Below are 25,183 nucleotides of genomic sequence, written 5' to 3'. Positions count from 1 at the left end.
CGCTCCCACCAGCTCTCCTGCAGCGTGGCATCCAGCCTTTGCAGATTCAGTAAAATGCATTTAATTTAAGCACTCCACCACTATGTTGGCAAGCAGGGTCTGAGGCCGCATAGTGCCTGGAACAAACACAAGTTTGCCCAAACTCCTCAGATAAATGCCTCGTGCATAGGTGTATGATTTGGTGGTTCATAATATGGCCAGCCTGTGATTCCTTTTAAAGACGCAATTAACTGTCTATCACAGGATTTGTAAAAGCTTTTCGATCTTTTTGGAAAGAGCATGTTTTTCAACAGCTTATTTTTCGCCACATTGTTTGTAATTTGAATTTATGCTCACTTCCTTCATGAATTAGAGTACCTCCAGAGAGGTGTTTTTTGGCTGAGCATGTTACTCCCATCCGTATGGCTGAGAACTGACACACACAATCTATTCATCCCATACAAGGATTTTTGTGGGCCTACAAAATAGTTATCTATTCCTTCCTGTAGAAGTTGCCTGGCTGAACTTCTGAGGACTGTGAACAGCTTTTAAACAACTTTTCTGTGACACCAGCCTGTCTTCCCTGCTGCGTGTGCTGCCCTTGGAGCCCCTCCCTGCAGTCACAGTAACTGGATTCATTGCAGAAAGGCATCTGCAAACAGGAAGCTTCTCGTTAATATTACTGCAAGGAATGGGGTGGGGTGATGAGCGCTAAAATGCAAAATAACTGCTACCAAGAGTGAGGATCAAACAGAAGGTGATGAATGGGTGGTTTTGGTTTTTATTGCTTTTGAGAAGCAACCAAAGGGAAAACAAAACAAAACAAAACACAAAGAAAAATATGTTTTTAATAAGCTAAAGCTGTTGCTCTGGATTCTCCAGTCCAGCAAGTTCACTTTGTGCTGCACTACCTAAAAACAATTCCACATCAGAGAAAATACATCTTTTTCAACTCAAATGCCTCTTCCTTCCTCTTAAACTGCAATCTCTTACTATGCATCCTGGATTTTCTTCTCTGCTCTTTTGTTTCTTTTCAAGCAACACCTGTCTTTTTTGTATATCCTATATAATAGCATGATATGCTATACTATTCTGTTATATATTATGCCACAATTTTATGTCACAATAAACACAGTAAGCAAAAATTTACAGTGAAATACAATAACTATAATAAATGGTAAGAAGAATGGTTCAGTGGAAGCTTTTTGTCAGCCAAAATTTGAGTTCATATTTGGTTTTGTCTGTCCCTCTTTATACTCTCCCAGGCACAGAGGCAATGCCTGATGAACAGATACACTGTTGTGAGCGCTGTGTGTGATTAGTTGTGCTTCTTACAGCTTTTCGTTCATTTTAGGGAGCTACATTCTTTTCATGTTTAAGTATTGCAAACAGAGTAAAATGTAGGCCTCATGGAAAAACACACCATAACGCCAGTGAGGTCTGGATTTCAAGTTTTAGCAGCATTTTCAGTTGCTGTGTTCCAAGGGGAAGCAAGTGCTCTGCTTCCTCTTCTCAGAGGAGTTAAGTTGCTTAAATGTCCTTTATTTAACCATTTTTGTGCAGTAAGGGAACTACTTTTTTCTCATATCACAAAGCGATTAAGGGATTGGATAGTATGAAAAATTCGCATTGAATGATACAGTTTGGTGTGAATTAAGGCATGAAGTTTTCTGCTGGACAGATGACGAAGCCATAGCATAGTTTGTTCTCTTCGCATTCATTGAATAATATAGAAGTAACAGTAATTGTAAGTTTATGCCCCCAAACTGTACTGAGGCAGAGCATGTCAGCTTAGGCTGAATGAATATCCCACTTCCAGATTCACGGGAGCCAGTGTTCTGTAGAGCTGTGTAGAGCTCTTTGTGCTTTGTTGCTGTCATTGTTGTTTTTTTCCTGGGCAGGAGGGAAGGGTGAGTGGTTAAACCCGTGCAATTTTAATCTGAAATAGAGATACTGATTTGATCAGAGTAAAACTGAACATTTTATGAGCTAGATCCAAAAAACAGCCACTGGGTCCAATTGCAAGATTTGTTTAGGATTTAGCTCAGCCTGTGCATCAGTCACATCAGCTGCAACAAATTGCTTCCTGAATGTTCTTGTTTATGCTAAAAGGATTTAAAGGATTGCTAAATGAAGTGAAACTGGAACACTAATCTGCTGAGAGACTCAGTGACCTTTAGGTCTATGTTTTCACATGCCTCTGATTTTGCATTTTTACATTTTGGCTGATGAACTCTTTGGGGAGGGACTGGGGAGAGCCAGCTCCAGCTTATAGGCACTTAATGCCATGTCTGCATGTCATGCTCCCGTTATAGTCAGTGGAGATCTAGACAATGCAGCCCATGGACTCTAGAGGTGACCAAATGAGATGTCTCTTTCACAGTGAGCCAAATAGCTCTACAGGGTCCACGGGGCATAAACACAAATATCTGGGCTCTAGGGTAGATAGGCATCTGCATGGAGCTGGCAGACACGGCACAGGGCATACAGGGGACCTGTGCTCTTCTGGAGAAGCAGGCGAAGCTCTGGCAGCATGCCTTAGAGCATCTCAGATGGCACCAGACACGTATGCGTGAGCAACTGAACAAGCCCCTCCACTCAGATGCCTGCATGTATGTATTTATAATCTGGAGCTGAATACTACCTGTTGGACCTAATTTTCAAGAAATGTTAAATCATTACGTTGGTTTGTCTAACAAAGGTTAGAATCTCCTTTAAAAGAAAAAAAAGTTTTCTCTTTTTCCCATTTTCTTACAACTAGCAATCAGTAGTACAGAAATGTTATTGTCATTAGCTTGCAAGTATTCAGGCGTATGGCTGTACTCTGTTCATCATGGAGCTGACCTAATACTTCAGGAGGGAATTGTAGACAAATCTTTGCCACTTCATCTCCACATTGCTCCCCTGAAGGAAGATCATATGCCATTTCCTTGCATTAACAAGGATGTGTAGATGAGGAGATCTAGCATAGAAGCCACCAAGTCTGGGGTTGGTGTGGAACAGTGTCACCCTTCTGAAGTCTATGGGATGGCAGTGGTTTATGCTCACTGAGAAGGTGGCTTACTGCTTTTCTGGAATGCTGCTATTGCTCTGATTTTTGGAGGTCACAATGGTTATTCATGATTCTACAGACACATAGTGAAGTGACTATAATTTTCACTTGTGTGTCAACATGATCTTCTACTTGAGAAATCTGGGGCAACTGAAATAATAAAGCATGAGGACAATTTTTTCTTTGATGTGAATTTGCAATTACATCAGAGATGAATTTGGTTTGACAACTTCAAAGTTCAGGCAGGTGTTACCCATATGGGCCTGTGCTGGATTCCTCCCAGAAAACAAGTGCAAGGATTGTCAGCATGAATGGTTGAGTGGTATGGACATGGGCATGGGTCTGGCCACTCCTCTGCCAGTGTAAACAGGCACTGCCAAGGTATTCTCTCCTCAGTTTCCTTTTGCCTTCCCACAGCCCCCTACTGTGACTGACTCCTATACTGGGTTTCCTCTCTGAAACTGGCCTCATGACCCATTACTATCAAATATGGCTCTAATGAGTATAAACATTTACATCAAGTTTAATTGCTACAGCCAGAAATATGCAGACAGATAGGAAAGGTTGGGTGGATTATGCTTTAGGACCACACAAAGAGGTATTATTAAGGCATTATAAATAGGAGAGAAATGGGCACCTCAAAGTTGAGCAATACGCCTAGCAAATAAACTACAGAATCAAAATAATAAATTATGACTGTTTCTCCAAATGCAAGAATAATGACGCATACAAAGACAAGAATAATAAAGTATAAGTGCCTGCTGCATAAACATATAGTGCCATTTTTTACATACCTGACAAGAGCTAAATATATTGTACTGTTAATGAACTGAGAAAAACAATACATGAAGTGTCTCCTTGAATGACTCTGAAATGCAAAGAGCCCAAGAACTGTGCTAACTGCAAGGCCTTTTTTCCCAGAATGTTCTTTTCTAATTATAGGGCAGCATTTTAAGCAGCATGTCATTTTTATATTGCACTTCAGCAGCAACATCATGTATACCAGCCTGTTTCTGTAATGGTTTTCTTTCAAAGTGTGTGATTATCTGAAAGGTTAAATAATCTTTCATACTTTGAATTGTCTGCTCTATGTCCAATTTAGATCCTGACTCAGGAAATCAGCTCAGTTTGCGAAAAAACTGTCAAACGTTCAAAATTAAACTCATATTTGTGGAGTTCGCTGAACTGGATGGATGATCTCTGCCACGGGACTGTATACAGATCCTGAACAACACAAAAAGGCAGCAGACTGGATTATTTAATGGTTCTTTTTAGCTTTTATCTATTATGATCCTATTTTATTAGTCATTTTTATTGCTCTAGGTTTGTGACGGCCCCTAGTGGTTCAGATACACCTAAACACCATCTGGATCCTTACGCCAAAAGCTCTGCAAAGTGCTACGGGGCAAATGGTAGGAAGCAGTGAAGTGACAGGGCTTGCAGATCCTGGGTGTGCTTGACGTTTCCGTTAAGGAAAACATGTTTCAGCAGACTCCATCGTGGGTTTCTCGCAAGATCTGTCATGCTTTATTTTTCAATAAAACCCTTTTTGTTGGTTTCAAGAAAAAATGTTTCTATTTTGTAGTTGTTTGTTTTAACCTCCATCCCAAAGCATCTGAAAAAAGCATCGACGTATCATAACATTTTGAAGAAACAGATGGTTTTATTTAAAGACTGAAAGCATTACACAGCACGTCACTCATTTTTGCAGTGATCCTAACTGGAAGATCACCACACATGGAGGCGTTCGTGATCCAGGTAATGCAGACAGGCGCAGGCCCGTGCTGCGCAGCCCGGTGCTGCGCTGCATGTACAGGTGGGCCTGCAGGCTGTGCCTTGGCCGGCCGACCGCGACGAGGGGCCTGGGGGCAGCTCCCACCCGGCACCAGCCGTGGCACCACCTGCCTGTCCTCAGCTTTATCTCGAAGCCAAGCAGCATGTTCTCATGTGAACATCCTTTTGCTTGAGAGTAGAAATGATGAATAGGGCTGTTTCCTTCTAAGAAAATCCTGTGAGAGCTCTGAAGACCACAATGTTGAGAATGTCTCCACGGACGGGATCTGCACCGTGTGCCGTGCCGTGCCCTGGCTGGAGGTTGGTCTGATGCTGCACAACTCGGAGTTCCCAGCATCTGATGGGTCATAAGATTAGCTATCCTCTTTTTCCTCCTAGTGTTTGCTCCAAAAAATGGCATTTTAAGCAATACCGTAGAAAGTCAGAGTGCCTTTCTTAAATGAACACTAGCCGTAGTGCCTTGCACCTGTGCACAACAATTTTCAGAATTAGTCTCCATTTCACGGGTGGTCACATTGCCGTCTGTGAATCTGAAAGCTCTTTCTTGATTATAAAACTGCTCTGCTTGGCCAAGGCTGTCGTCAGAACCGCCCAATGTTCAGGTTGCTTTCACGGGGGAACAGCTTCTTTTGCGGGTCTTGCAGACTAAATCATGTGTATTATGATCATTGGTAACAGACCCCTTGTACTCAAAAAGTCCTTGTGTTTATGCCATCTTATTAAATAGCTCTTTAGCTTGTCTCCTAAAACATTGCTTTGTATCATCCAGCTCTTCCTCACCAACAGTGCTGGTATATTTTGGTGTTTCTAGAGACTCGACAGGCCTGTTTTGCTTCTGATTTTGAAGAAACATGATTAATTTTTCCACATCACTGTTTTTCACATATCTCAAATATTTCTGAAACATCAAGGAATAAGGTTTAATTTAATCATGTTCATTTAGATCTGTCCTTTGGAGGATGGCTTTCATTTCGAGATTTAGTAAGTTGGTTGCTGTTGCCCTGACCATTTCCTCCACAGACAGAAATCTCAGCTGGCACCTTGCTGCAGGATGCCTTTAAGCATTGAGGCTGTTTCTCTAGGGGTGGCCACGGCCCAAGAGAACGGGGAAGGACTGGCTGCGAAACGGTGGGAGAGCCACATTTCCCCCCACGAAGCCAGACAGCGCTTGTCCTCTAGCAGGCTCAGGCTTGAAAAAAGCAGACACTTTTTGATTTATTTCCTATCCGATGGTTGGCTTTTTCATTGACCAATGAGGAGGGAAAAGACCTATCTCTCAAAGTTTCTGTGGTAGGAACATTTAAATCCAGATATCTGTAAGAAATCTTCTAGAATTAACTCTATGTTGCCAATGTACATCTGTGCTGCCAAAGTTTCAACCAGTAGTTTATTCGGAGAGTTTTTCAGCTAGGTCATGTATTTATGTTTAGAGTAATAGCATGACTAATGTTTTCTGAGGCAGAATACATTTTGGAGTGTCCACATAAAGCCAAACTCCTGTAATGTATATACTTAGTAAAAGCTTTTTCCTATTATCACTTCCACAAGAAGAGCTGATAATGTCATCTGCAAAGTCCTATTTATTTATTTTATTGTTTGGAAACCACAAAGGTATTTGGAGAGCAGTTATTTAAACCGAGGTTACCATCAATTACATCACACAATGATCTTGGTCCTAACAGACAACATCACACAATGATCTTGGTCCTAACAGACAACATTTATTCATCATAATTTCATTTGCTCAGACCAGCAGGAATTACTGAAAAGGGATGTTTCTAATATATTTCCAAAAAATCCAGTTCAATGTTTAACTTTTTAAGTTTAACCTTTTGGGTGATAACTCTTTTCTTAAGGTTTTTGCTGCACCCTCTATTTTTTGTTCTCCACTGTAGGAAGCTGGTGTGCTTCTTTCCTCTTAGAGTTGTTTACTCTGGGCCTGCGCGAGAGTGCAGGAGTTTCTCTTAAACTGACAGCATTGATTTTTTTCAGTTTGCAGTGCTCAGAGTAACACCTTTGACTTGCCTATTTGTCTTTGCATCTGACAGCTTGCATCTATGTGTTTCCAGCTCCACCAACCCAAACTGGCCAGTACTGGTCTCATGTGTGAGTTCTTCTAACTAATTGCACAGGAGAGGGATCCATCCTTCCTCATGACCCGCAGACGTCGTGAGGTCTGTCCTGGGAAGGGTGATGTCCTTGCAGCCGGGCTAGGAAGTGCTGCACTTTTGAACAATACAATGAAAATATTTGTAATACATATCACCTTTGGCACGCTTGCAACTCCACCGATCATTCTGGCCGTGGTAAAGCCACATGATAGAACTACGTATTCTGGGGAAAAGAGACAGTAAAACAACTCATTGGGATCTCCCATGATACTGTGGTTAGTGAGGTTTGTTATTTGGCTGAATTTATGACATGAAGAAGCAAAAGAAAATTTCATTGCAAGATTCACTGTCATCTCACTGGTGTGGCAACTGCCTGCGAGGGAGCAGGGCCCTGGGGGCGGCCGGGGCAGCCCCAGGCCTGGCGTCAGGCACCATCGTGGGGCTGGGGCTGGGGCTGGGGCCGGGCCGAGGCCGGGCCAGGCGGGCACCCACAGGTTGGGGTTGGGAGTGCGGAGGGTCTGCGGCTGAAATGGGGCCCCGGGGCTGGGTTGGGGGGAGGCACGGGGCAGGGACAAGTGGGGCTGGGGGTGCCCGCGAGGCCTGGACACCCATTCCTGCCTGAGACCCAAATCTTCCAGAGCACCTCTCCTCTGAACAGGTCTGGGCACCACACCTAATAATGTCTATTTAAAGTCATTTTTCTTTTCCCTAGTAGCGTTACTATTTTTCTGCCTCATTCTGTACGTTCTTTAGCCAGATCAAATTTCACAGTAATTTCTTATAGCTACATTGCTGTTACTAAAAGCAACATTCACATGTCTGCAGCCTTTCCGTTGAGGAGATTCTCCTGGCGCTTGGCTGTTTCATTGAGAGGTTTTAAGGGGATTTCATGGACCTCTTGTGTTTTTGGGGCCACTCTCTCTGGTGCTCTGATTACTTCTTTAGAGGGGGTGACCAAGATTATTTAGAAAAATGAGAACAGTTTAGTATAAAACAATCAAAGATTTACTGGAACCCTCCAAACTTTAATTCGAGCGCACATGATTTTACCTTTCTCTTTCTAAACAGCCCCGTCTTAAATTCCCGCAGGGCTGCAGTGACAAGGCAGGTCCAAGGTCAAGCTGGGACGTCAGTTCACAGGTCGGGGTCCAAACCAACAGGGTCTGTGGCCAAACGCAGGCACGGCTGTGGCTAAGCCAGAGCCCAGGACTCCTCTGGCGTGACTCAGGCAGGGAGCGAGGCCCCAGGGCCGGGCTGCAACGGGGCTCCTGGGCGTGTGGGCGGAGGCCCCAGAGCCAGGGAAGCCTATGAGTGCCCTCAGGGCCCTGACTCTGGTATCTGGTGCCCTGTGTCCTCCTTGTCACCATAAGTAACCCCGGCCAGACTGCTTGGACACGTACATGGTTGTGCTTGCGAGTCTGAAGGAATGAGTGTGAATCTGTGAGAGAATGACTGTCAGTGCAATCAGTTTTTTCTGAAATAAAAGATCACCTCCTTCTTCTAGATGGTCCTGCTTTGAGCTTTGTTACATTTACTGCTACTTCTACACTCCCTTCCTTCATTTCCCCAAGGTGCAAATAAACAACAACACCGGAGCATTTATTTGTGAATTGGTAAAAGCAAATTTTTCTTCTTTCTCATGCTTTTTATTACTCAAAAGGATCTCTGTTTCTGCCACAGGTGTAGAGACAACATTATACCAAAACAATTGAAATGCTTTTGCATATGATAAACAACAACAGCAAATTAACAGGGCAACATTTTTTCCTGTACATAAGGCAAACTTTTACAAACGACTCACAGTTTCTCCTGCAAGCCCCTAAGTGTGAGAGGGCAGAGGAGAAAACGGACAAAGCAGAATAGCGACTCATGGCCCTTTGCAGACCCCACACCTCCCGTTCAAGACCTGAGAGGCTCTCCGGGATTGTACCTTTGACTGCGGGATATAGAACAGGCAGCTTTTGACTTTGTGTTTTTCCTTTTCTGGTACGTGGACCTCTTGGCTAACTTGTTCCAGTGCTGTAGCAGCAGAAATTTTATCTAGGAGAGTTTTTGTTTGTTTGTTTGCTTTTCTGTTGCTCCAGACAGATAGAAAAGTTTCAATTGGCCCTTAAACCCTGCAACAGTCTGAGCATGTTAGACTGTGACTTTGCCTCATAGGATGCTGTAATCATGGGAAAGACGTGCCAAGTCCCAGAAGCACATCCTTGGGGTGGGGATCTAGGACACAGCGCCTCCCCCAAGCATTTTTTCACCGGGTACTTCTGGAAAAAAAACTTTTAAGAATAAAAAATTCAGTATCCTTCCTTATTTATCTGAATTGCTAATAAACCCCAGAGAAAATCATTGCATTCAAACCTGGGAAGAGAGATCTCATCAGAGCATATTTAATGCAGATTTTGCCAGCCCTTCCTGAAATTAGAAACTTCACGTATTTCAAAGGGAAAGCAAGCATTTCTAAAATCACAGGTTTCCCTGGTCTCGAGGAGGAGGGAAAACATCTCCAGTGATGTACTTGCCACATGTATGGCCAAAGTGGCGGCAGCAACAGCCACTCCCTGCCTCCTTCGGCCTTCTGGAACCCAAACCCTCATCAGGACCGCAATTATTTTGGGAGTCTCTCCTCATCTCCTAGTCTCTCCTAATCTCTCCTAATCAGCGTGTTTACTTCCTCCTCATGACATAACACAGACAGAAATGTTAAAACTCTTCTCTTCCTGCCGTGGCATGGCAGTTCTGCAGCCGGTTTTTGCCTTTAATTTGGCGTGCTGGCGAGCTGCTAGGACAGAGTCTGTGTAACCTCTGCGGCTGCAGAACAACTGCGAGAGCACACCAACCTTCGCTGCAGGGAGACGTGAAGAACCTGTGCGCATAAACACAGCACGCTACAAAGGTGCAGGTCGGTGCAAGTTAGTCACTTTTAGAGATATGTGGCTCTTAAAGACATCAGCCCTGCTCTGCACAGTGTAAAACAGCTTCACGTGTTTGTAGCTTTCCCTGTGAAATCCCTCTAACCCTTAAGCAGCTTAACCATATGTCCAACCACGTGTTTCAAATGCTTTTGATTTAATTCAGCAAATTTTGCTGGCATGAATTAGCAAACAAAGACTTACCACAGAAGTCCCCCTCGCCCATGACACTGTCTTGCAGATGACAACATTTATGACAGGAACCGAGGCCATTTGCATTTCCTTTTTTAATTAACTCTAATTTTTTTTTAGCCACAGTTTTTACAGTCTCTGCCACAGGGGACTGTAAAAACTCCTTCGCCCTGCCACACCACGGCCGCCTCTCTCGGCGGGCTCCCCGCGGGGCAGCGCCCTTCCCCCACCAGCTCCCGCGCGAGCCCTCAGCAGCCGCCGGCGCCGCCCGCGAGGCCCCGTCTGGGGCCGGGCCGGGCCGGGCCGGGCGCGGCGCTGCCGTCGCGGCTTCCGCCCGTCTCGCGCGGCGGCCCCGCCCCCTGGCCCCGCCCCCCGCGGCGGCGCGGCCCGGTGACGCGAGCGCCGTGCGTCGCACGCGGGCGGTGGCGGCGGCAGCATGGGCCGGGCGGGCGGCAGCGGGGAGCCCGGCGGCGGCGAGCGGGCGGCGGCCGAGGTGGACCCGGTGCGCGACTTCGAGCGCTGGAAGAAGAAGTCCGCGCGGCGCCAGCGGAAGCTGCGGCTGCGGCGCAAGGAGCGGCAGCGGCCCGAGTGGCTGGTGGAGCGCGAGGGGATCGGCCGCCTGGTGCAGCGCTACGCCGAGGTGCGCGGGCCCGGCCGGGGGGCCCGGGGGGGCTGTGGGGGCGGGGGGGGTCCCGGGCCGCGGCCAGCGTGGTGTGGGGGTGCGGGCGGCAGGGCGCTGTGGCGGGCGGAGGGCTTCGCCTCTGGGGCGGGCCTGCTCCTCCTTCGCGGGGGTCCTGCCCCGTCCCCCCGGGCCCCTCGGGGCCGCAGCCCCAGCCGCGGAGCGACGCGCGTCTGTAGGTGTGCGCGGTGCAGCCGGCGTCTCGCCGCCTCCCTGGTGGTTGCGTTTCGGTGGAGCGGGAGGTGAGGAGGTTGGGTGCGGAGGGAGCACGCTGCTACCCTGGAGAGGTCGCGACAGCTCCTTTGGTTGAGAGTCAGCAAGGTAGTGTTGTAAGGCTTCACACTGTCGTTTGTGTCACTGATTTGGGAACAAGGAGTGTGCTCCAAAAATGGTCAGATTACTCTTTTGAATTACAGGTCGTGAGTGACATCCCCATTTTTTTTCCCCTGAGATGGAAGCTACCTTGGTCTTATGATAAAAGCTGAAGATCGTAACTATATAAACTATTAGTATGTTTTGTTGAAGCTAAATTTTAAGTCTCAACTTGCTTCAGCAGTATTTTCCCACTGACTCCAGAGATAAACTTTAGTTGCTGGTTGTGGAAGCAGGCTGCTCGAATTGTTGCACAGAGCTTGTGGCAGGATCCTGATCTCTGGGTGCTGAGCTTATCATTTCTCTACAGAATATCAGTATTTCTGCAGTACATTCCTTTCTATTTCTGTGTGTATGAACAGACACAGGAAGGGAGACTGGTAGCATGAAATTAATTTTGTATGTTGTCAGGCCATAATAGTTTCAGGAATTGATAACACTTTGTATTTATTTAATATTGACATATGTTCATTAGGTTGCCGCATTACCTTTGGCAATATATAGCAATCCTTGGCAATTAAAGTCAATATTTAGCTGTCCTTGCTTCTCTATCGGTTGTTTCAGAGTTGTGTCACTGGTCATTTAATACTCTGTGCAGCCGACTGTCATCAGTCTCATAGATCAAGTGGCTGAATTCACTAGGTGGCAAAGCAATTTTTTCTAAGGGAGCTTAATGTAGTAGAGATGTTTGCAAAGACTTAAGAAGCATTTTCCTGAATGTTGAAGTATATGTATATGGCTTTGGAAGCATGGAGAGGCAAGAGCAGGATCATCACAACTGGAGAAGGTGCTGGCTTTTTGGAGTAGATTACATCTATGAGACTGAATGACCAAATATGACCCTGATTCATCTGTTATTTGCCCATAGTTGGTCTTGATTCATTTGAGGAAGATGATGATGAAAATCGAATTGTTTAGAAGGAGGCAGCAAGACTGCTGGGAATAAAAGATTTATGCTTGGCATTTGGTCTCACAGTTGGAAGTGGCTGAAATCTTTTGAAACAATGATCTACTCTGGAAAGCCAGCATCTCTTCCACTTGATGCTGCCTTTGCTTGTTTGTTCTTTATATTATATACTGTCTTGCTGTATTTAAATCATATGTATGTATTAAGTCCCTGCACACATACCCTATCTGCTACATTAATTCTTATGGGGTAAGATTACTTTGCTGTCTGTCATACCCCTAACCACTGTACTTCTCAGGAGTGCATCCATGGCAGGTAGCAGGGTATGACTGCATCACCCGCAGATGTATGTACTCATGAGATTTAAAAGGAACGTAAGTGATGAGTGAATGAAACCGTTTGCATTCTTTAAGGGAATGATGTAACACCTCTTTTTTTTTTATGTTAAAGTCAGTATTCCTTTCCCATCCACACAAGTTCTAAGGTTGTATCTGGATTGTGGTGGATAGACCTGCCATCCTCAGGCTTTTTAGTTTAAGTAGGCCCCATTCGTGTTTTCTAGAGTAGTCTGTTCCTCTACTCCTAGCCTTAAATATTTTTGCATAATATTTAAATGCAGTTATTTTTCCTTAAAATACATTATGTGCCTTTGATGCTTACATTTAATTTTGTCTTGGCCTATATAGATTTCTGTTTATATGGCCCTACAGTCACTTCTGTCAATTAATTCCACAATATTTGAATTTATTCACCATACATATGGTTATGGGAATACGTACCTCTGTGTTACCTCTCTGTGTGTTACCAGTGTGTTCTCAAAGATAATCAAGATGCCTCTATTACTGGATTTTTTTTTCATCGTCCTCTCTTGTCATGTGGTGGAGAACGTGTGGCAGCATAAGTAGAAAACATAAAATTTAGCCTCTGTGTCCAAGTTTTGAGACCATTATCTGTGCTATTGATCCATCAAGTCTGTTGCCTAACTGTAAGGCTGTTGGTGAATGTTGTTTTCTCCATTCAGCTGTGCTGATGAAAAGCATTACCGCTGCCACTCCTAATATGCTGGGGAGCAGTTTGTGTAAACCCTTTCTAGTCTGCTTTGTGTTGAATTAGGCAAGTTAGATCTGACTACCATTTGAAGTGTTTGAACTGAGCTGGCTGTTCTTACTGGGAGCACATTAGAGGGATCTTACAGGGACAGGTTTCTAGCAGATTAGAGGAGGTGATAATTTCTGGAATGGGGGCAAACTAAGTAGAAGAAGTTGATACTGACTTCTATTGGTGCGTGTAGATCTGGAAGACAAGGTCTGTCAGTTGCCTGTGATCAAAATAGTAGTTTGAGGAAACAGTTTATGTTAAAACCTTTTTTTCAGTACCAGTTCTTCACCCTTGTTCCATCCAGATTTATACAAAAATAAACCAATATCTTTGGAATTTAAGGGTACTTCAACATACTGTTCTTGTGCTCTTGAAAGTTTGTAGGGCAGAGAAATAATGTAGGAAGCTTAGTGACATGGCCTCCCCTAATGTTCCTGTGCCTTGCTCTTTTAATACTTTTCTCATCTTTTCTCCTTCTTGGAAGTCTTCAGAAGAGCTTGGCTTATGTATGTTATGATTTTTTAGTAGATTTAAAGGAGTCAAAGGCAAAAGAGCAGAATAGTATTTGTTACTATGTGATTAACACATCAGTTTTTATTGGATGATATAGAGTTAAAAAGTAGTTGTCCACTGAAACACTTAAATCAACCTTGATTACTTAGAACAATTTCATATTGCTACTATAATATATTTCATGTACGCAAACCTATTAAATTGTATCCCCGTAGTTGCACATAATGGATTGCTTAAATTCTTTTCTGATGTTAGTAAAACAGTTTTTCTCCTGCAGACTCATTATTTTCCTGTGTGGACAATTTCTTAGTTGAAATTAAACTGGACCTCTCTACATCTTTGGGTTGTGATCCTTTAGCATGCACAGTAATAGGATTGCAAATTAGCTCAATATGCAATATTGCACACAATGTAATGTCTGTAAAATCAGCAACCAAACTTGAGAAATATTTATCAGAAATTCCAATTTGTTAAACTCAAACAAAGACTTCAGCTTTCTATAGTGATTTCAGATGGGAGATTTTTTCCTCCAGGAATGTACTGGCTTTTAAAGGACAGCCTTCTCAGAGCCAAAGCAGATTCCATAAAAGTAAATCACCTTTGAAGACTTCTAAGTAAAGTTTGGTAATGGTTTAATTTCTTTGTTAGGACACCCTGCAAGTCTGAAATGTGCCTTGCAAGCAGTTTGTCTTGAAATGTGTCAAAAAGTGGTTTTAGTAAAGGTGTTATTGCCTTTGATCCAAAGATCAAATTCATACATGAAGTTGATGTTACTAGAGAAAATTCAGCTAAAAAGAGCAGTGTGGTGATCTGTCTGCTTTAAATATGTACAGATCCTCAGAAAAAATGTGGTTTTCTATAACAGGCAGTTTTCACAGAATAGCTGGTAATTCAAGTGCCTGTGGTCCTGGTTTGACAGCTCAGTAGTTCTTCATTGAGGCTTTCTCTGGAATTGCTACCATAACTTGTCAGGGGCATCTACTTGCTGTTATATGTCTGAGGACCATTTTGCTTTGTCCCTTTGTTGGGAGATTTCTGTTCAGCAGACTGTTGGAGATGAGCTTTCCTAATAGGTATCATTTAAGTTGTTCAGCTTGACATTTGGAAATCTCAGTAATGCTAGTCAGTGTGTGTTTAAAGCAGTGTAGTTTACCTTCCTGTTCCTCTATTCAGGCTTTATAGATAAAGTGCTCTATTTTCTGTTTTTTATGGTTTCTTTGCTTTTTCTGTCTTGCTACTGTTGAGTGTTGTGAAGTTTGCCAGTAGCTGTCTACCTCTGCTGACCATCTTACTTCAGCTACAGTGAATTTGAAAGTACTACATTCTTCTTGTTTCTGTACCTGACATCTCAACATCTTTGTAAATCGCTCAGTTAGCTTGTGCACTGAAACACATGCTCATGGGTGTGTGTGGGGGAAGCTGCATGTCTGAAGTATGCTCTGAAGGTGGGCATATGTGGAGAAGTAAATGTGTGTCAGGACACTGAACTACCGATTTTTTTCAGTAAGTTTTCTACCCTTCTGGGCAGCCGAACAAAACTGAGTACACCAAGGTTGCTGCATCTGGTGAACTTCGGGACTGAAGCTTCAGGACTCTTGTCTCAATCCAATAGATGCAAGGCTGCTGCGGCTCTGGGTCCCCAGGTCCAGCCGGAAGAGAAGCTGAGCATGCATTACCAGTAGGCACGTGCGTGTGGGCATGAACGCATACACCCGTGGCCAGCCACAGATGAACGCAGACAGAGCAGTGCCTTTGCTGGCATACACATGGACGCACGCACTCTGCTCACACACGTGAACAGTGTGGGTGACCAAATCCTGTTCCTCTCCGGCTGATCAGGTTGGATGTCTAGTAGTGAAATACATACACACAAAATGGGTCCCTCCAGCCTCAGCCACCCAGTCTATCCAGTAGCTGGCCTCAGACCCTGGTTTCCCCAGGTGCTGGCTCCTGGACCCTTCAGCACCTGAGGTTCCTGGTCCTGCTCCAGTCACTGGCGCTCGGCTCTCTTATCCTGCTCACCGACAAGTCTGGTGTGAAGTTTGCTACTGCTCTTGCCCACAGGCTCAGACCAGAGTGCACCCACGCAGAAGACAGTTAGAAACAGAATTTAATAAGAATGTCAGATAGGCTGTGGTGACCAAGTGTAGGGCTCGGTCAGACAGCATGCTGACCAGCCAGCCGATTACCCAAGACTGGCCCCTCTTATCCCCTTTTCCCTCTATTTCCTCACGCTTGTTCCTTCCCACTCCGCCTCGATCCCCCCCTTTCCCCACCTTTGCTCCTTGCCCTAAACATCCCGTGGTCAGTCTTGCATGTTCTCACAATCCCCTTAAAGCACCCGGTAATGAGTTCTGCGCAGTCCCTGTGTGCTCTTCCTCCTCTTCCCCGCTCAGCGCCCTGGGACGGGGTTCCCCACTGACTCCTCTGGTGGGTTTCACCCAGGGCCATGGGCTGATTGCTTCCCTGGGCTGATTGCTTCCCTCCGGTGGTCCCAGCAAGCGGCTGTGCTGGGGACTCTGGCTTGGTTTGCACCAATGAGGTTAATGGGGTTCCTCCACCTGGCATTATTCCTCTCATCCTTGCAGGGTCTTTGTTTGCAGTGATTAATCTTTAATTGCCTAAGTATATGCAGGAAAATCTTGACCTTAGCACCATAGAGTTGAGATGGAAAAGCAGAGTGAGGAGAATTTGTTTACCAGGCCTTTACCCTGGAAAAGAAACAATGCCCTAGCTTAGTGCAATTCTTATTACACATGTGACAACAGCATGGAGCTGAGATTTTTATAGACTGAATTTCAATCAGCTAAAATTACTTTCAGGTTTTCCCACGTATATCACTTTTTCTCCAGAGTTCACATGGTAGTGGTTTGGAATAGGTGAACTGTTTCAGGTGCATGAAGGAAAGCATTGGAGCTTTCCTCAGCTTCTCTGCATTGCCTCTCTACATCTGAGATCCCATAAGGAATGGGAAATTCCTTATGTGCCGATTCGATTATGAGCTCATTATTATGGTGTTGTTTTCTGTAAAACATTCCTTTTCCAAGAATTAAACTGGGAGCACCACACCTGCAAGTGTAATGTAGAGATGAAAAAGTTTGGGAGCCCATCATTGTAATATAGTTTACAATAGAGCTAGAAAAGCCAAAATGTTTTAAGGAAAACTTATTTTGGCTAGGGTTGTGTGTTTTTTTGCATAAATGAAAATAATTTATCACTGATAGATACAGTTTGATAGCTGTGAGCTTTGTAGAAGTTTAATCTTGCTCCAGTACTATCCTCATTTAATATAATGTCATGAACATTTATTTTATGGATACTGTGAAGAAGTGAGGAAGCTGGAGAGTTTTGTGATGTAAGTGTGCAAGCTGTTTGAGTTAAAGGGAGAACACACTGCTGGTCAGTCACAGTGAATCTGATCTCACAGGGGAGCTGTGATACACATCATCTTGTTTCAAGGGATCCAAAAGTGTGGATGGGACAGGGACAACTTACTTCTAGCAAGCTTGTAGGCCAGCAGTGTTTCCATGTGTTCCTTGCAGATGAAAGAGTCTACCTTTATGTCTGAGAACGTTAAAGGCTGGGTTGCTAAAAGTGCAGGTCGACCTCCCTTTTTTCAGGAAGGTAGTAGCCATATATTTTGCAGCATAGTTATTTTTTTCTTAAGCTGAAATAATTAAAAAAGGCAGAGCTCTTGCTCTTAGAGTTCCAATTTATGATATATGACTATCACTACTTCTCTTACTACTCCTCTTACTGTAGCCTGCTAGCAGCTACAGAAACTTGTTTTCTGTGGATTTGCCCAGAAGAATGAGGTTATGCTTAGCAGTCGTGAATTGGAAACTCTGTGCTTGTTGCAGCCACGCAGAAGTGTGAAGTAATTGGCTAGTTACTGGCTAGTATTTTGATGTAAGTATTCTATTATAATCTCTGTTGGAACAGTTTGGAGAAGAAGGCTGTAGAAGTTCTGATTTTAGAGATACTGTTTGTAAATTGCTTAGCATGAGATTTAATTGCGTGTTATGCCTGGGGCTTGCAGTGTGCTGCACTGTAGAGGTATTGAACCTTGCTTACATATGACAGTATCTTTTTAAAGTGCGTGTGTGTGGGTTTTTTTTATTCCCCCCCCCCCCCCCCCGAAAAATATCTGTGTCAAGTTTTGGACCCCCCGCACGCACGTGCGCACACACATGCACAAAGACACCTATGAACTGGAGCAAGTTCAGGGGAGGGCTGCTGAGATGGTTGGGCCTGGGGCACGTGCCCTGTGAGGGGAGGCTGGCAGAGCTGGGCTTGTCCAGCCTGGAGCAGAGATGGCTTTGGGGGCATCCGACAGCAGCCCCCAGCACCTATGAGGTGTGTCTAGAAGACACAGCCAGGCTGTTCACGGTGGTGCATTGCAGGAGGACAAGGAACAACAGGCATGAGTTAAAACAGGAGAGATTCAGACTGGATACAGGGAGAAGCTTTTCCCTGTAAGGGCAGCCAGGCAGTGGCACTGGTTGCCCAAGGGGCTGTGCAGTCTCTGTCTTTGGTTTTCAGGTTTTCAGGACCCGACTGGATGAAGCCCTGAGCATCTGGGTCTGAACTTGGAGCTGATCCTGCTGTGAGCAGGAGGATGGACCAGAAACCCCCCTGAGTTCCCTCCCAACCTGAATTACTCTGTGATTCCAAGATGATCTGAACTTTAAATTGCATTACTGGCCTGCCTAATTAGAGTACATCTTCTTACTTTCTAAACAGTTTGTTAGACGAGTGTTTGGCTTAGGTAAGCTAGTACAGATTGTATCGCCAACTGACTTGGTCAGGTTATACTGAACTACCAAACTTTTATGTTAAACAGCAACTTAAAAACTGTATTTAATTTCCATATATTTAGAGTTTAGCACTGATTAAACTTATTTTGTTTCAGATAAATGCGAATGAAATTCAAAGATTTTCAGATTTTCCACTGTCAAAGAAAACCCTAAAAGGTAAATGTGAAAGTTTTCTTTGGAAGCAATTTAAGTAGAAATAAATGTATTGTTCATGTGCAAATAAAGAAAATTTTGCTTTAAGTTGATTTTTAAAATGAATTTTACCATATACAGTGTTTTCCAAATGGAAAAATATAGCACTGGGCAAGATAAAAATAAAGTTTTCCTCCCTCCCCTCTTCTCTTCCCATATCCCCAATACTAGGATTGCAGGAAGCTCAGTATCGCATGGTAACGGAGATTCAGAGGCAAACCATAGGTTTGGCTTTACAAGGTAAAGATGTACTTGGAGCTGCAAAGACTGGATCAGGCAAAACTTTGGCTTTTATTGTCCCGGTAAGTAATTTACATATTTCCATCTACACTTAGGCCAAGTTATCCAGGAAGTCTTGGGTATTAAACAGCTTAGGTTAATGGATCCTAAAAATTTGACAACTGTGAGTGTGTGAAATGGGTGAAATTACTACAGTTCCACAGGCTCTTTTAGATCAGTGGTTTTCACGTCTTTAAAATTTTATGCTGTGGACCTTCTATTGCAAATTTAAACTTAGTGACTGCAGACTTCCTATTCTTGGTTGTTTTTTGTGGACTCCACAGAAGTCACTTCCAGATCCAAGCAGGAAAACAGGATGAAGACATCTGCTATAGATAATAAATGTTTGAATGTTTTACTCAAAACATCATGCTCTGCATTTAATTTCCTCAAGTTGAAATTACAATTGAATGTTTGTTTAAAGTGGACATATCAATTGATGAGTAACCTATCAGTGATTGGATAAAGGGAAAAACAGATATAGTTTCGATTATAGAAGGTTTTTTAGATCAAACGTTGTTTGCTTTTTGCCAACATAGATTATTTAAGTGCCCATTCTGTCAGTAACTGCGAGAACAGTAGTAGGTGTTTTGAATATTCTCTCTAATTGAGATTTGTGCTTTATGCTCAATTTCTTTATTAGTAAAGAATAGGAAAACATGTAGGTGGCTTCAAAAATAGTCTTGTGAACTTGAGAAAGAACAGAAGTGAGATTGCTGAATTAGTTAATCTAGGAGTAGAGGTCTTTTGCCTTAACAACGTGGTGTTAAAACAGTTTTGGAGAAGAAGAGTAATGGGGAGGAGATGGACAGGTGAAGAGTGAATAAAAATTGTATGTGAATGCATTTGGTATTTCAAAATACTTCAGGTAGGGTGATCAGACCAATGAAGTCTTTGTGTTAAGATTAGCTGGTTAAGTCTGTATTTCTGCAGTGTGAATTCATAAGAGGAGGAATAATCTTGGACCAAATTGTATGATACCTTTAGGTGGAATGCTCTGTATATAGCATATATGTATAGTACTGCTCTAAACCTGAACCAGAATTATTAAGACTGAATTATTTGGCTTTTATTCTAGTTGCTCTTTCTATTTCTGGTTCCCACAAAACCTTATAAGCAGGGAAATTTCTTGTATGTTTCTGTATCTGATTTCTATTCTCATATAAGTGATTCAGACTTGATTTCCAGAATTTAGCAGAGTAGGTTTAATTGTGTAGTGAAATTTCTACAATTTACAACCCATTGCTCTTTGTCATAGACTGATATTGGGGAATTTTGCATCAGCAAGCATCATTGCCATCAGTTAGAAGTGATATGTAATCAAACTGCATGAAATACATACTGATGTTTCTTAAATCATTTTTTGAATTAACATCACTTTATCTTTTATGGCTTTTTTGTTATGTTTTCCCTCTGAGGTTTTATAATGAGAATATGGTAATTTTTTTCAGGCCTTGGAAATTTTGTATCGCCATCAGTGGACTTCAGCAGATGGATTGGGAGTTTTGATAATATCACCTACCCGGGAACTGGCATATCAAACCTTTAAAGTTCTGCGTAGAGTGGGAAAAAATCATGACTTCTCAGCTGGCCTTATAATTGGAGGAAAGGTGTGTCCTCTTTCAGTTTGCATAAATGAACAAATAAATGCTAGTTTTAGAAGGAAGCCCTAGAATGGAAAAGTCAGGGAAAGGAGTAGTTAGTGGGAACCTCTTCATGACCCACTCATTTTCCTGTCTGGGTGCTCTGTATCTTTTTAAGTTTTTGCATATTTACCATCTTTCCAGGTTCTATGACTGGATGGAACTTCCTGCCAAGCCTTCCAGGACTATCCTTTAAGTTAGATTATTCTGAAATACTTGTTGCCCAAGCCACAAGTGTGGCATGCTGAAGAAAGGAGGTAGTATCTGTGTAGAAAGAGGAAAAGAAGCTGCTCCATGACTATTTTTTCTAAAAACCATTAACAGGTCAAGCTGGCCTGAGCATCTCTGCCACTAGGCTGCTGGTGTGAATAATTATAAGTAAACTGGTTTAACTCATTTTCAGGATCTGAAAGAAGAGTCTGAGAGAATCCACCACATAAATATGCTAATTTGCACTCCAGGACGGCTTCTGCAGCACATGGATGAAACTTCATATTTCTATGCATCTGATCTTCAAATGTTGAGTAAGTTAAGTACTTGGAAGTTCTCAAAAATATTTTGTAATAGTTCGTAACTGTGTGGAGCACTTCCTCAGCTAAAAAGTTCATCCTAGTTATGATATGTAGATGAAACAGCATTTAAGTTCAGATATGGAGGAATTAAAATAGAAAATGACAAAACTCCTTTCTTGTGTGCCTTTCTCTCTCGCAAAGCAATTGCTGAGCATGTTTTCCTTAGGATGATAAGAACAAGTAGGTGACCCAAAAACAAATGTGGCATCCCATTATAATCCTTTAGATATGTATTGGCTAATGCTGACCTTTCCTTTCTGGTTATGGCCCTTTTGTTTTGCTTGATAAGATGATTAACTATATGGAATATTCACTGCAGTGTATGTATTTTGAGCCTGTTCTAGAAAAGATTTTTCTTTGCATTTTGAGCCAGATTGCTGTTGCTTTCTTTGTTTTATTAGCCCCTTGTTTTTCATCCTACCAATACAAATTTCAGCTTAATGAAAAGGTTTGTCTGCCTTTAAGAACTGTGCATAATCTTTAGCATAGCTTGAGGAACTTAAAAGCAATTAAGAAGCTAATGAAGCTGATAAAATGTGAAATTAGGCTTGCTACACTCAGTACAGTTCCTTGCAGTTAGATGAGAATTGCATTAAATATAGGCCCTTTTCTTAATGCTTTGTCTCTGCGCTAATCTCTGTATTCCTTATGTCAATGGTAAATTTAGCTTAGTTACAGGAGTCTGTTTTGCTTGGTCATGAATAGTACAGCACCATTCTATGCTCCATGGTTTTGTTTCCATAATGGGACAGGGAGTTTATAATTTGCAGTTTGTCTGCAAATTGGTGACAGGTTACTTGAAATGTGCATCTTCCTATGCTTCAGCATGTTAAGCTGAGGGTACATAATGTTATGGGAGTTGCTATGACTTCTCTATTGCAATTTTTTTAACATATTTTATGGAGTACATGAGTAGCTAAAGAAAATTCTACAATATACAGCAGTTAAGTCTATCTCTGCAGTTTAAGTAGGCATTCATTTTTATACTATGCAGATCTAAAGTTTGAATTTATAAAATAAAGCTAAAACCAGTTTCTCTCAAATCTATTTTCTCAATTCAGTTCTTGATGAAGCTGATAGAATTCTAGACATGGGGTTTGCTGATACGATGAACGCAATCATAGAAAATCTACCTAAGAAACGCCAGACCTTGCTATTTTCAGCAACGCAAACAAAATCGGTGAAGGATCTTGCACGACTGAGTTTGAAAGATCCGGAATATGTTTGGGTACATGAGAGAGCCAAATTCAGGTATGTCAGGATAATCTTTCTAGACCTGGGGTTTAAACAGATGATGATCCTATTTAGCTGCTTCCCTGACTGCCATCTTCCTGAATCAGAAGTTAAATCATGCATCTTTCTCCTTCCTTCAATCTCTGGTCCTGTTGCATGCCTTTCTGAAAGTAAGGAATTTTCAGATAAGAGGTTGCTAGCTGTGACTGATTTTATTGCAGGGAAGCTGGACCTGCACCTTGCTTGTGGCTACACAGGAACTTCTTTGACTGGAAGTTTTTTTTTCCTCAGGGTAGCTCCAAGAGTGGGTTATAGTTTGGATGGAGGAATCTTCTCACTGGAGCAGCAATTATTTCTTAGTTGCTGCTTTTTTGTTCTTTGGCTTTCTTTCCTCTCCTGCCTTCATATTCACTGTGCAGGACTACCATGACAAAAAATACTGCTTTATTTGTTGCACAAATACAGTTCTTCTGTGTGTCTTTGATAAATCTGGTGTTCCAAGGAAATGCTACTCTATTGGGAATGTGCAGAATGACCATCTTGTTTGTGTGCTCAGTATTGGGTGTCCTTAGGAAACCACATGGCATTTGTCCATGTGCCGTAAGTCTTGTGCTTCCAGACATGCAGGATTTGCTGTGCATGTTCAGGACTCCAGCCCTGTGCATGTAAGTAAATTTGTTGTGTCATACAGTTTGGACCAGAATGGGAGGTCCTCCCTGGAAGCATATGGTCTGCCCAGCTCAAAAAATTAATGTGACACTAAATGCTAACACTGTGCAGCTTTCCGCACACCTGTTTTCCTCCTCTCAAAATCTAAGTGAAGACCACTACTTAAAATTTTACATTTCTGTGGGCTCTCTTCTCTGAGTGACATATTGCTTATGAACATGTATGATTAAGTTTTTCTGTTCTGTGAAGTATGCATGTATTTCCATACGTAAGATGCAAGTGGAAGAAGGTGAAGCACAGTGGTAAAATGGCTCAACCAAGAGCAAACAAGGAATAATCAGCAAAATGAACAGTGGAACTTGATTGAATCCTTAGGCAGGTTTTAACTGTTTGACTCCAGAATGTCTCTTTATTATACTGCAAAGAGCATTAATAGGGCTACTAATAAATACAGGATCTCAAGTAAATACAATTGCTGGGAAAGATTGTGTGGTTAATATCTTACTAGTTTATCAGAGGAGGATATAGAAGCCTAGTGCAGTCTTCAGTTTGAGGACTGACTACATAAAAATGCAGGGTTTGTGAAACATGTGAAGACTGTTTTAAAGCACATTGGAGTTTTTGAGGTATCTGGGGAGCTACAATTAGATAATAAACTAAATCAAAAAAGGAAAATATTAATTTGTTTTAGAATTACTGCCTTTGTACGTAGTATGGTGTTATCTTAAGGAAACAGTTTCCTGTGAAAGATTTACAAGGCGAAATGTACCGTGGTATAATTTAAAGTGACTAGTGGAATAAAAATCAGAGCAGTGTCATGTAATTTCTTTCTCCCATGTGGCATCTTCAATAAAATAGAGAAACCAAGAGTATTCAGAATTACTTTAAGGTGGAGTAGAGGGACTGTGAGAGAAGAGCATTTAATTGTATTTCAAGGGCAAATATGTCAAAGAATATTCTTTTCTTACTTTGTAAAGAACTGAAAGGTGAGTTAAGATGACAATTTGGAGCTTTACAAAGTCACTTTGCATGTCAGAGTGTGATCAGTAAAATACATCAATGCCTTTTTTGTGCATGATTAGACTGTGCTTTGACATTGCCTTAAGCACAAATGATGCTTTAATAGGACTAATAGATGAAATTGCATTTTAAGTCAAGGCAATTGGAATGTCACTGCTTAGACATGGAAAGAGTTTGGCTAGGTGCTGGTAACTGAATTTATAAGTAAAGTCAAAAAAAATTTTTTTTCCTCCTTTCTCTCTTCCCCTCATCCCAGGATTTTAGTAAGAAAATTGATTGGTCTTTCAGGAGTAGCTTTCCAGTGGAGCTGCTAAGACTTGTTCCTCCAAGCGGGAGAACTTCCCAACCTTCCTTCTCCCCATCCCCCCCCTCCGCCCCCCAATGTTTGACAGACACTCTTGACTTGAAAGAAAGGTCAGCAGCTTTTTAGATATTGTATGCCTGTATAATCTATTTTTTTTCTGTTCTTTATTCTCTTTTTAATGTTATGGGAACTATGGAATCTAAATGGACTTTTTGGTTTTTTTAGTACCCCGGCAACTTTGGACCAGAACTATATTGTTTGTGAGCTTCAACAAAAAATAAACATGTTATACTCTTTCCTGAGAAGTCATCTGAAGAAGAAGAGTATTGTGTTTTTTGCAAGCTGTAAAGAGGTATGACTATCTTTTCTTTTTTCTTTTCCTTTCCTCTGTAACCTATTAAATGTATTAAAATTAAGTTATTCATGTAGATATCAAAGCATCAGAGAGGTGAGATTCTGGACTAGCTTTAATAGGAAAAGCGGAGAGGAGCCAAACCTTACCCACTTCTGTTGACATGTGGCGCAGGGCTGGTTAGACAGCCTAGGTGTCAGGAAGCACGGGGACCCGGGCTCAGCGCAGAGACCCGGACTTGGCGCAGGAAAGTTCCTGCAGGGACCTGTGTGCTGATTTCTGTGCTCTGATGTTGAAAAAGAATGCTAAAGGTTATGTGGCTAAGAGTGAGCTAATACAGTCTTGTCTGGTGAGGCATTTTGTAGCTGGGTTACAGAGTATTTAACAGATGTATCTGCTCCTTTTAAAAGCTTTGAAAGCTTGCTATAAATAAATTATAACTATGAAATAGTGTGTGGAAAGGTTTTTCTTACAGTTATATAGGATGTAATCCTTT

General features: G+C 42.5%; 2 protein-coding genes across 2 annotated transcripts in view; one reads left to right on the top strand and one right to left on the bottom strand.

Moving 5' to 3' along the window:
- Window positions 1-10,391, bottom strand: part of EXPH5 (exophilin 5) — a 66,508-nt gene extending 56,117 nt beyond the window's left edge. Inside the window, exon 1 of the mRNA XM_064505048.1 lies at window positions 10,050-10,391. Coding sequence (XP_064361118.1) covers window positions 10,050-10,096 — 47 coding nt within the window. The 5' untranslated portion in view covers window positions 10,097-10,391. The remainder of the gene's footprint in view (window positions 1-10,049) is intronic.
- A 9-nt stretch (window positions 10,392-10,400) lies between these two features.
- Window positions 10,401-25,183, top strand: part of DDX10 (DEAD-box helicase 10) — a 204,606-nt gene continuing 189,823 nt past the window's right edge. Inside the window, exons 1-7 of the mRNA XM_064505051.1 lie at window positions 10,401-10,677; window positions 18,519-18,579; window positions 18,787-18,917; window positions 20,346-20,504; window positions 20,941-21,061; window positions 22,171-22,360; window positions 24,561-24,687. Of these exons, the coding sequence (XP_064361121.1) occupies window positions 10,474-10,677; window positions 18,519-18,579; window positions 18,787-18,917; window positions 20,346-20,504; window positions 20,941-21,061; window positions 22,171-22,360; window positions 24,561-24,687 (993 nt within the window). The 5' untranslated portion in view covers window positions 10,401-10,473. The remainder of the gene's footprint in view (window positions 10,678-18,518; window positions 18,580-18,786; window positions 18,918-20,345; window positions 20,505-20,940; window positions 21,062-22,170; window positions 22,361-24,560; window positions 24,688-25,183) is intronic.

Source organism: Dromaius novaehollandiae, chromosome 1 (assembly GCF_036370855.1).
Source record: "Dromaius novaehollandiae isolate bDroNov1 chromosome 1, bDroNov1.hap1, whole genome shotgun sequence".
NCBI lineage: Eukaryota > Metazoa > Chordata > Aves > Casuariiformes > Dromaiidae > Dromaius > Dromaius novaehollandiae.
This window is presented reverse-complemented; position numbering and strand designations above follow the sequence as displayed.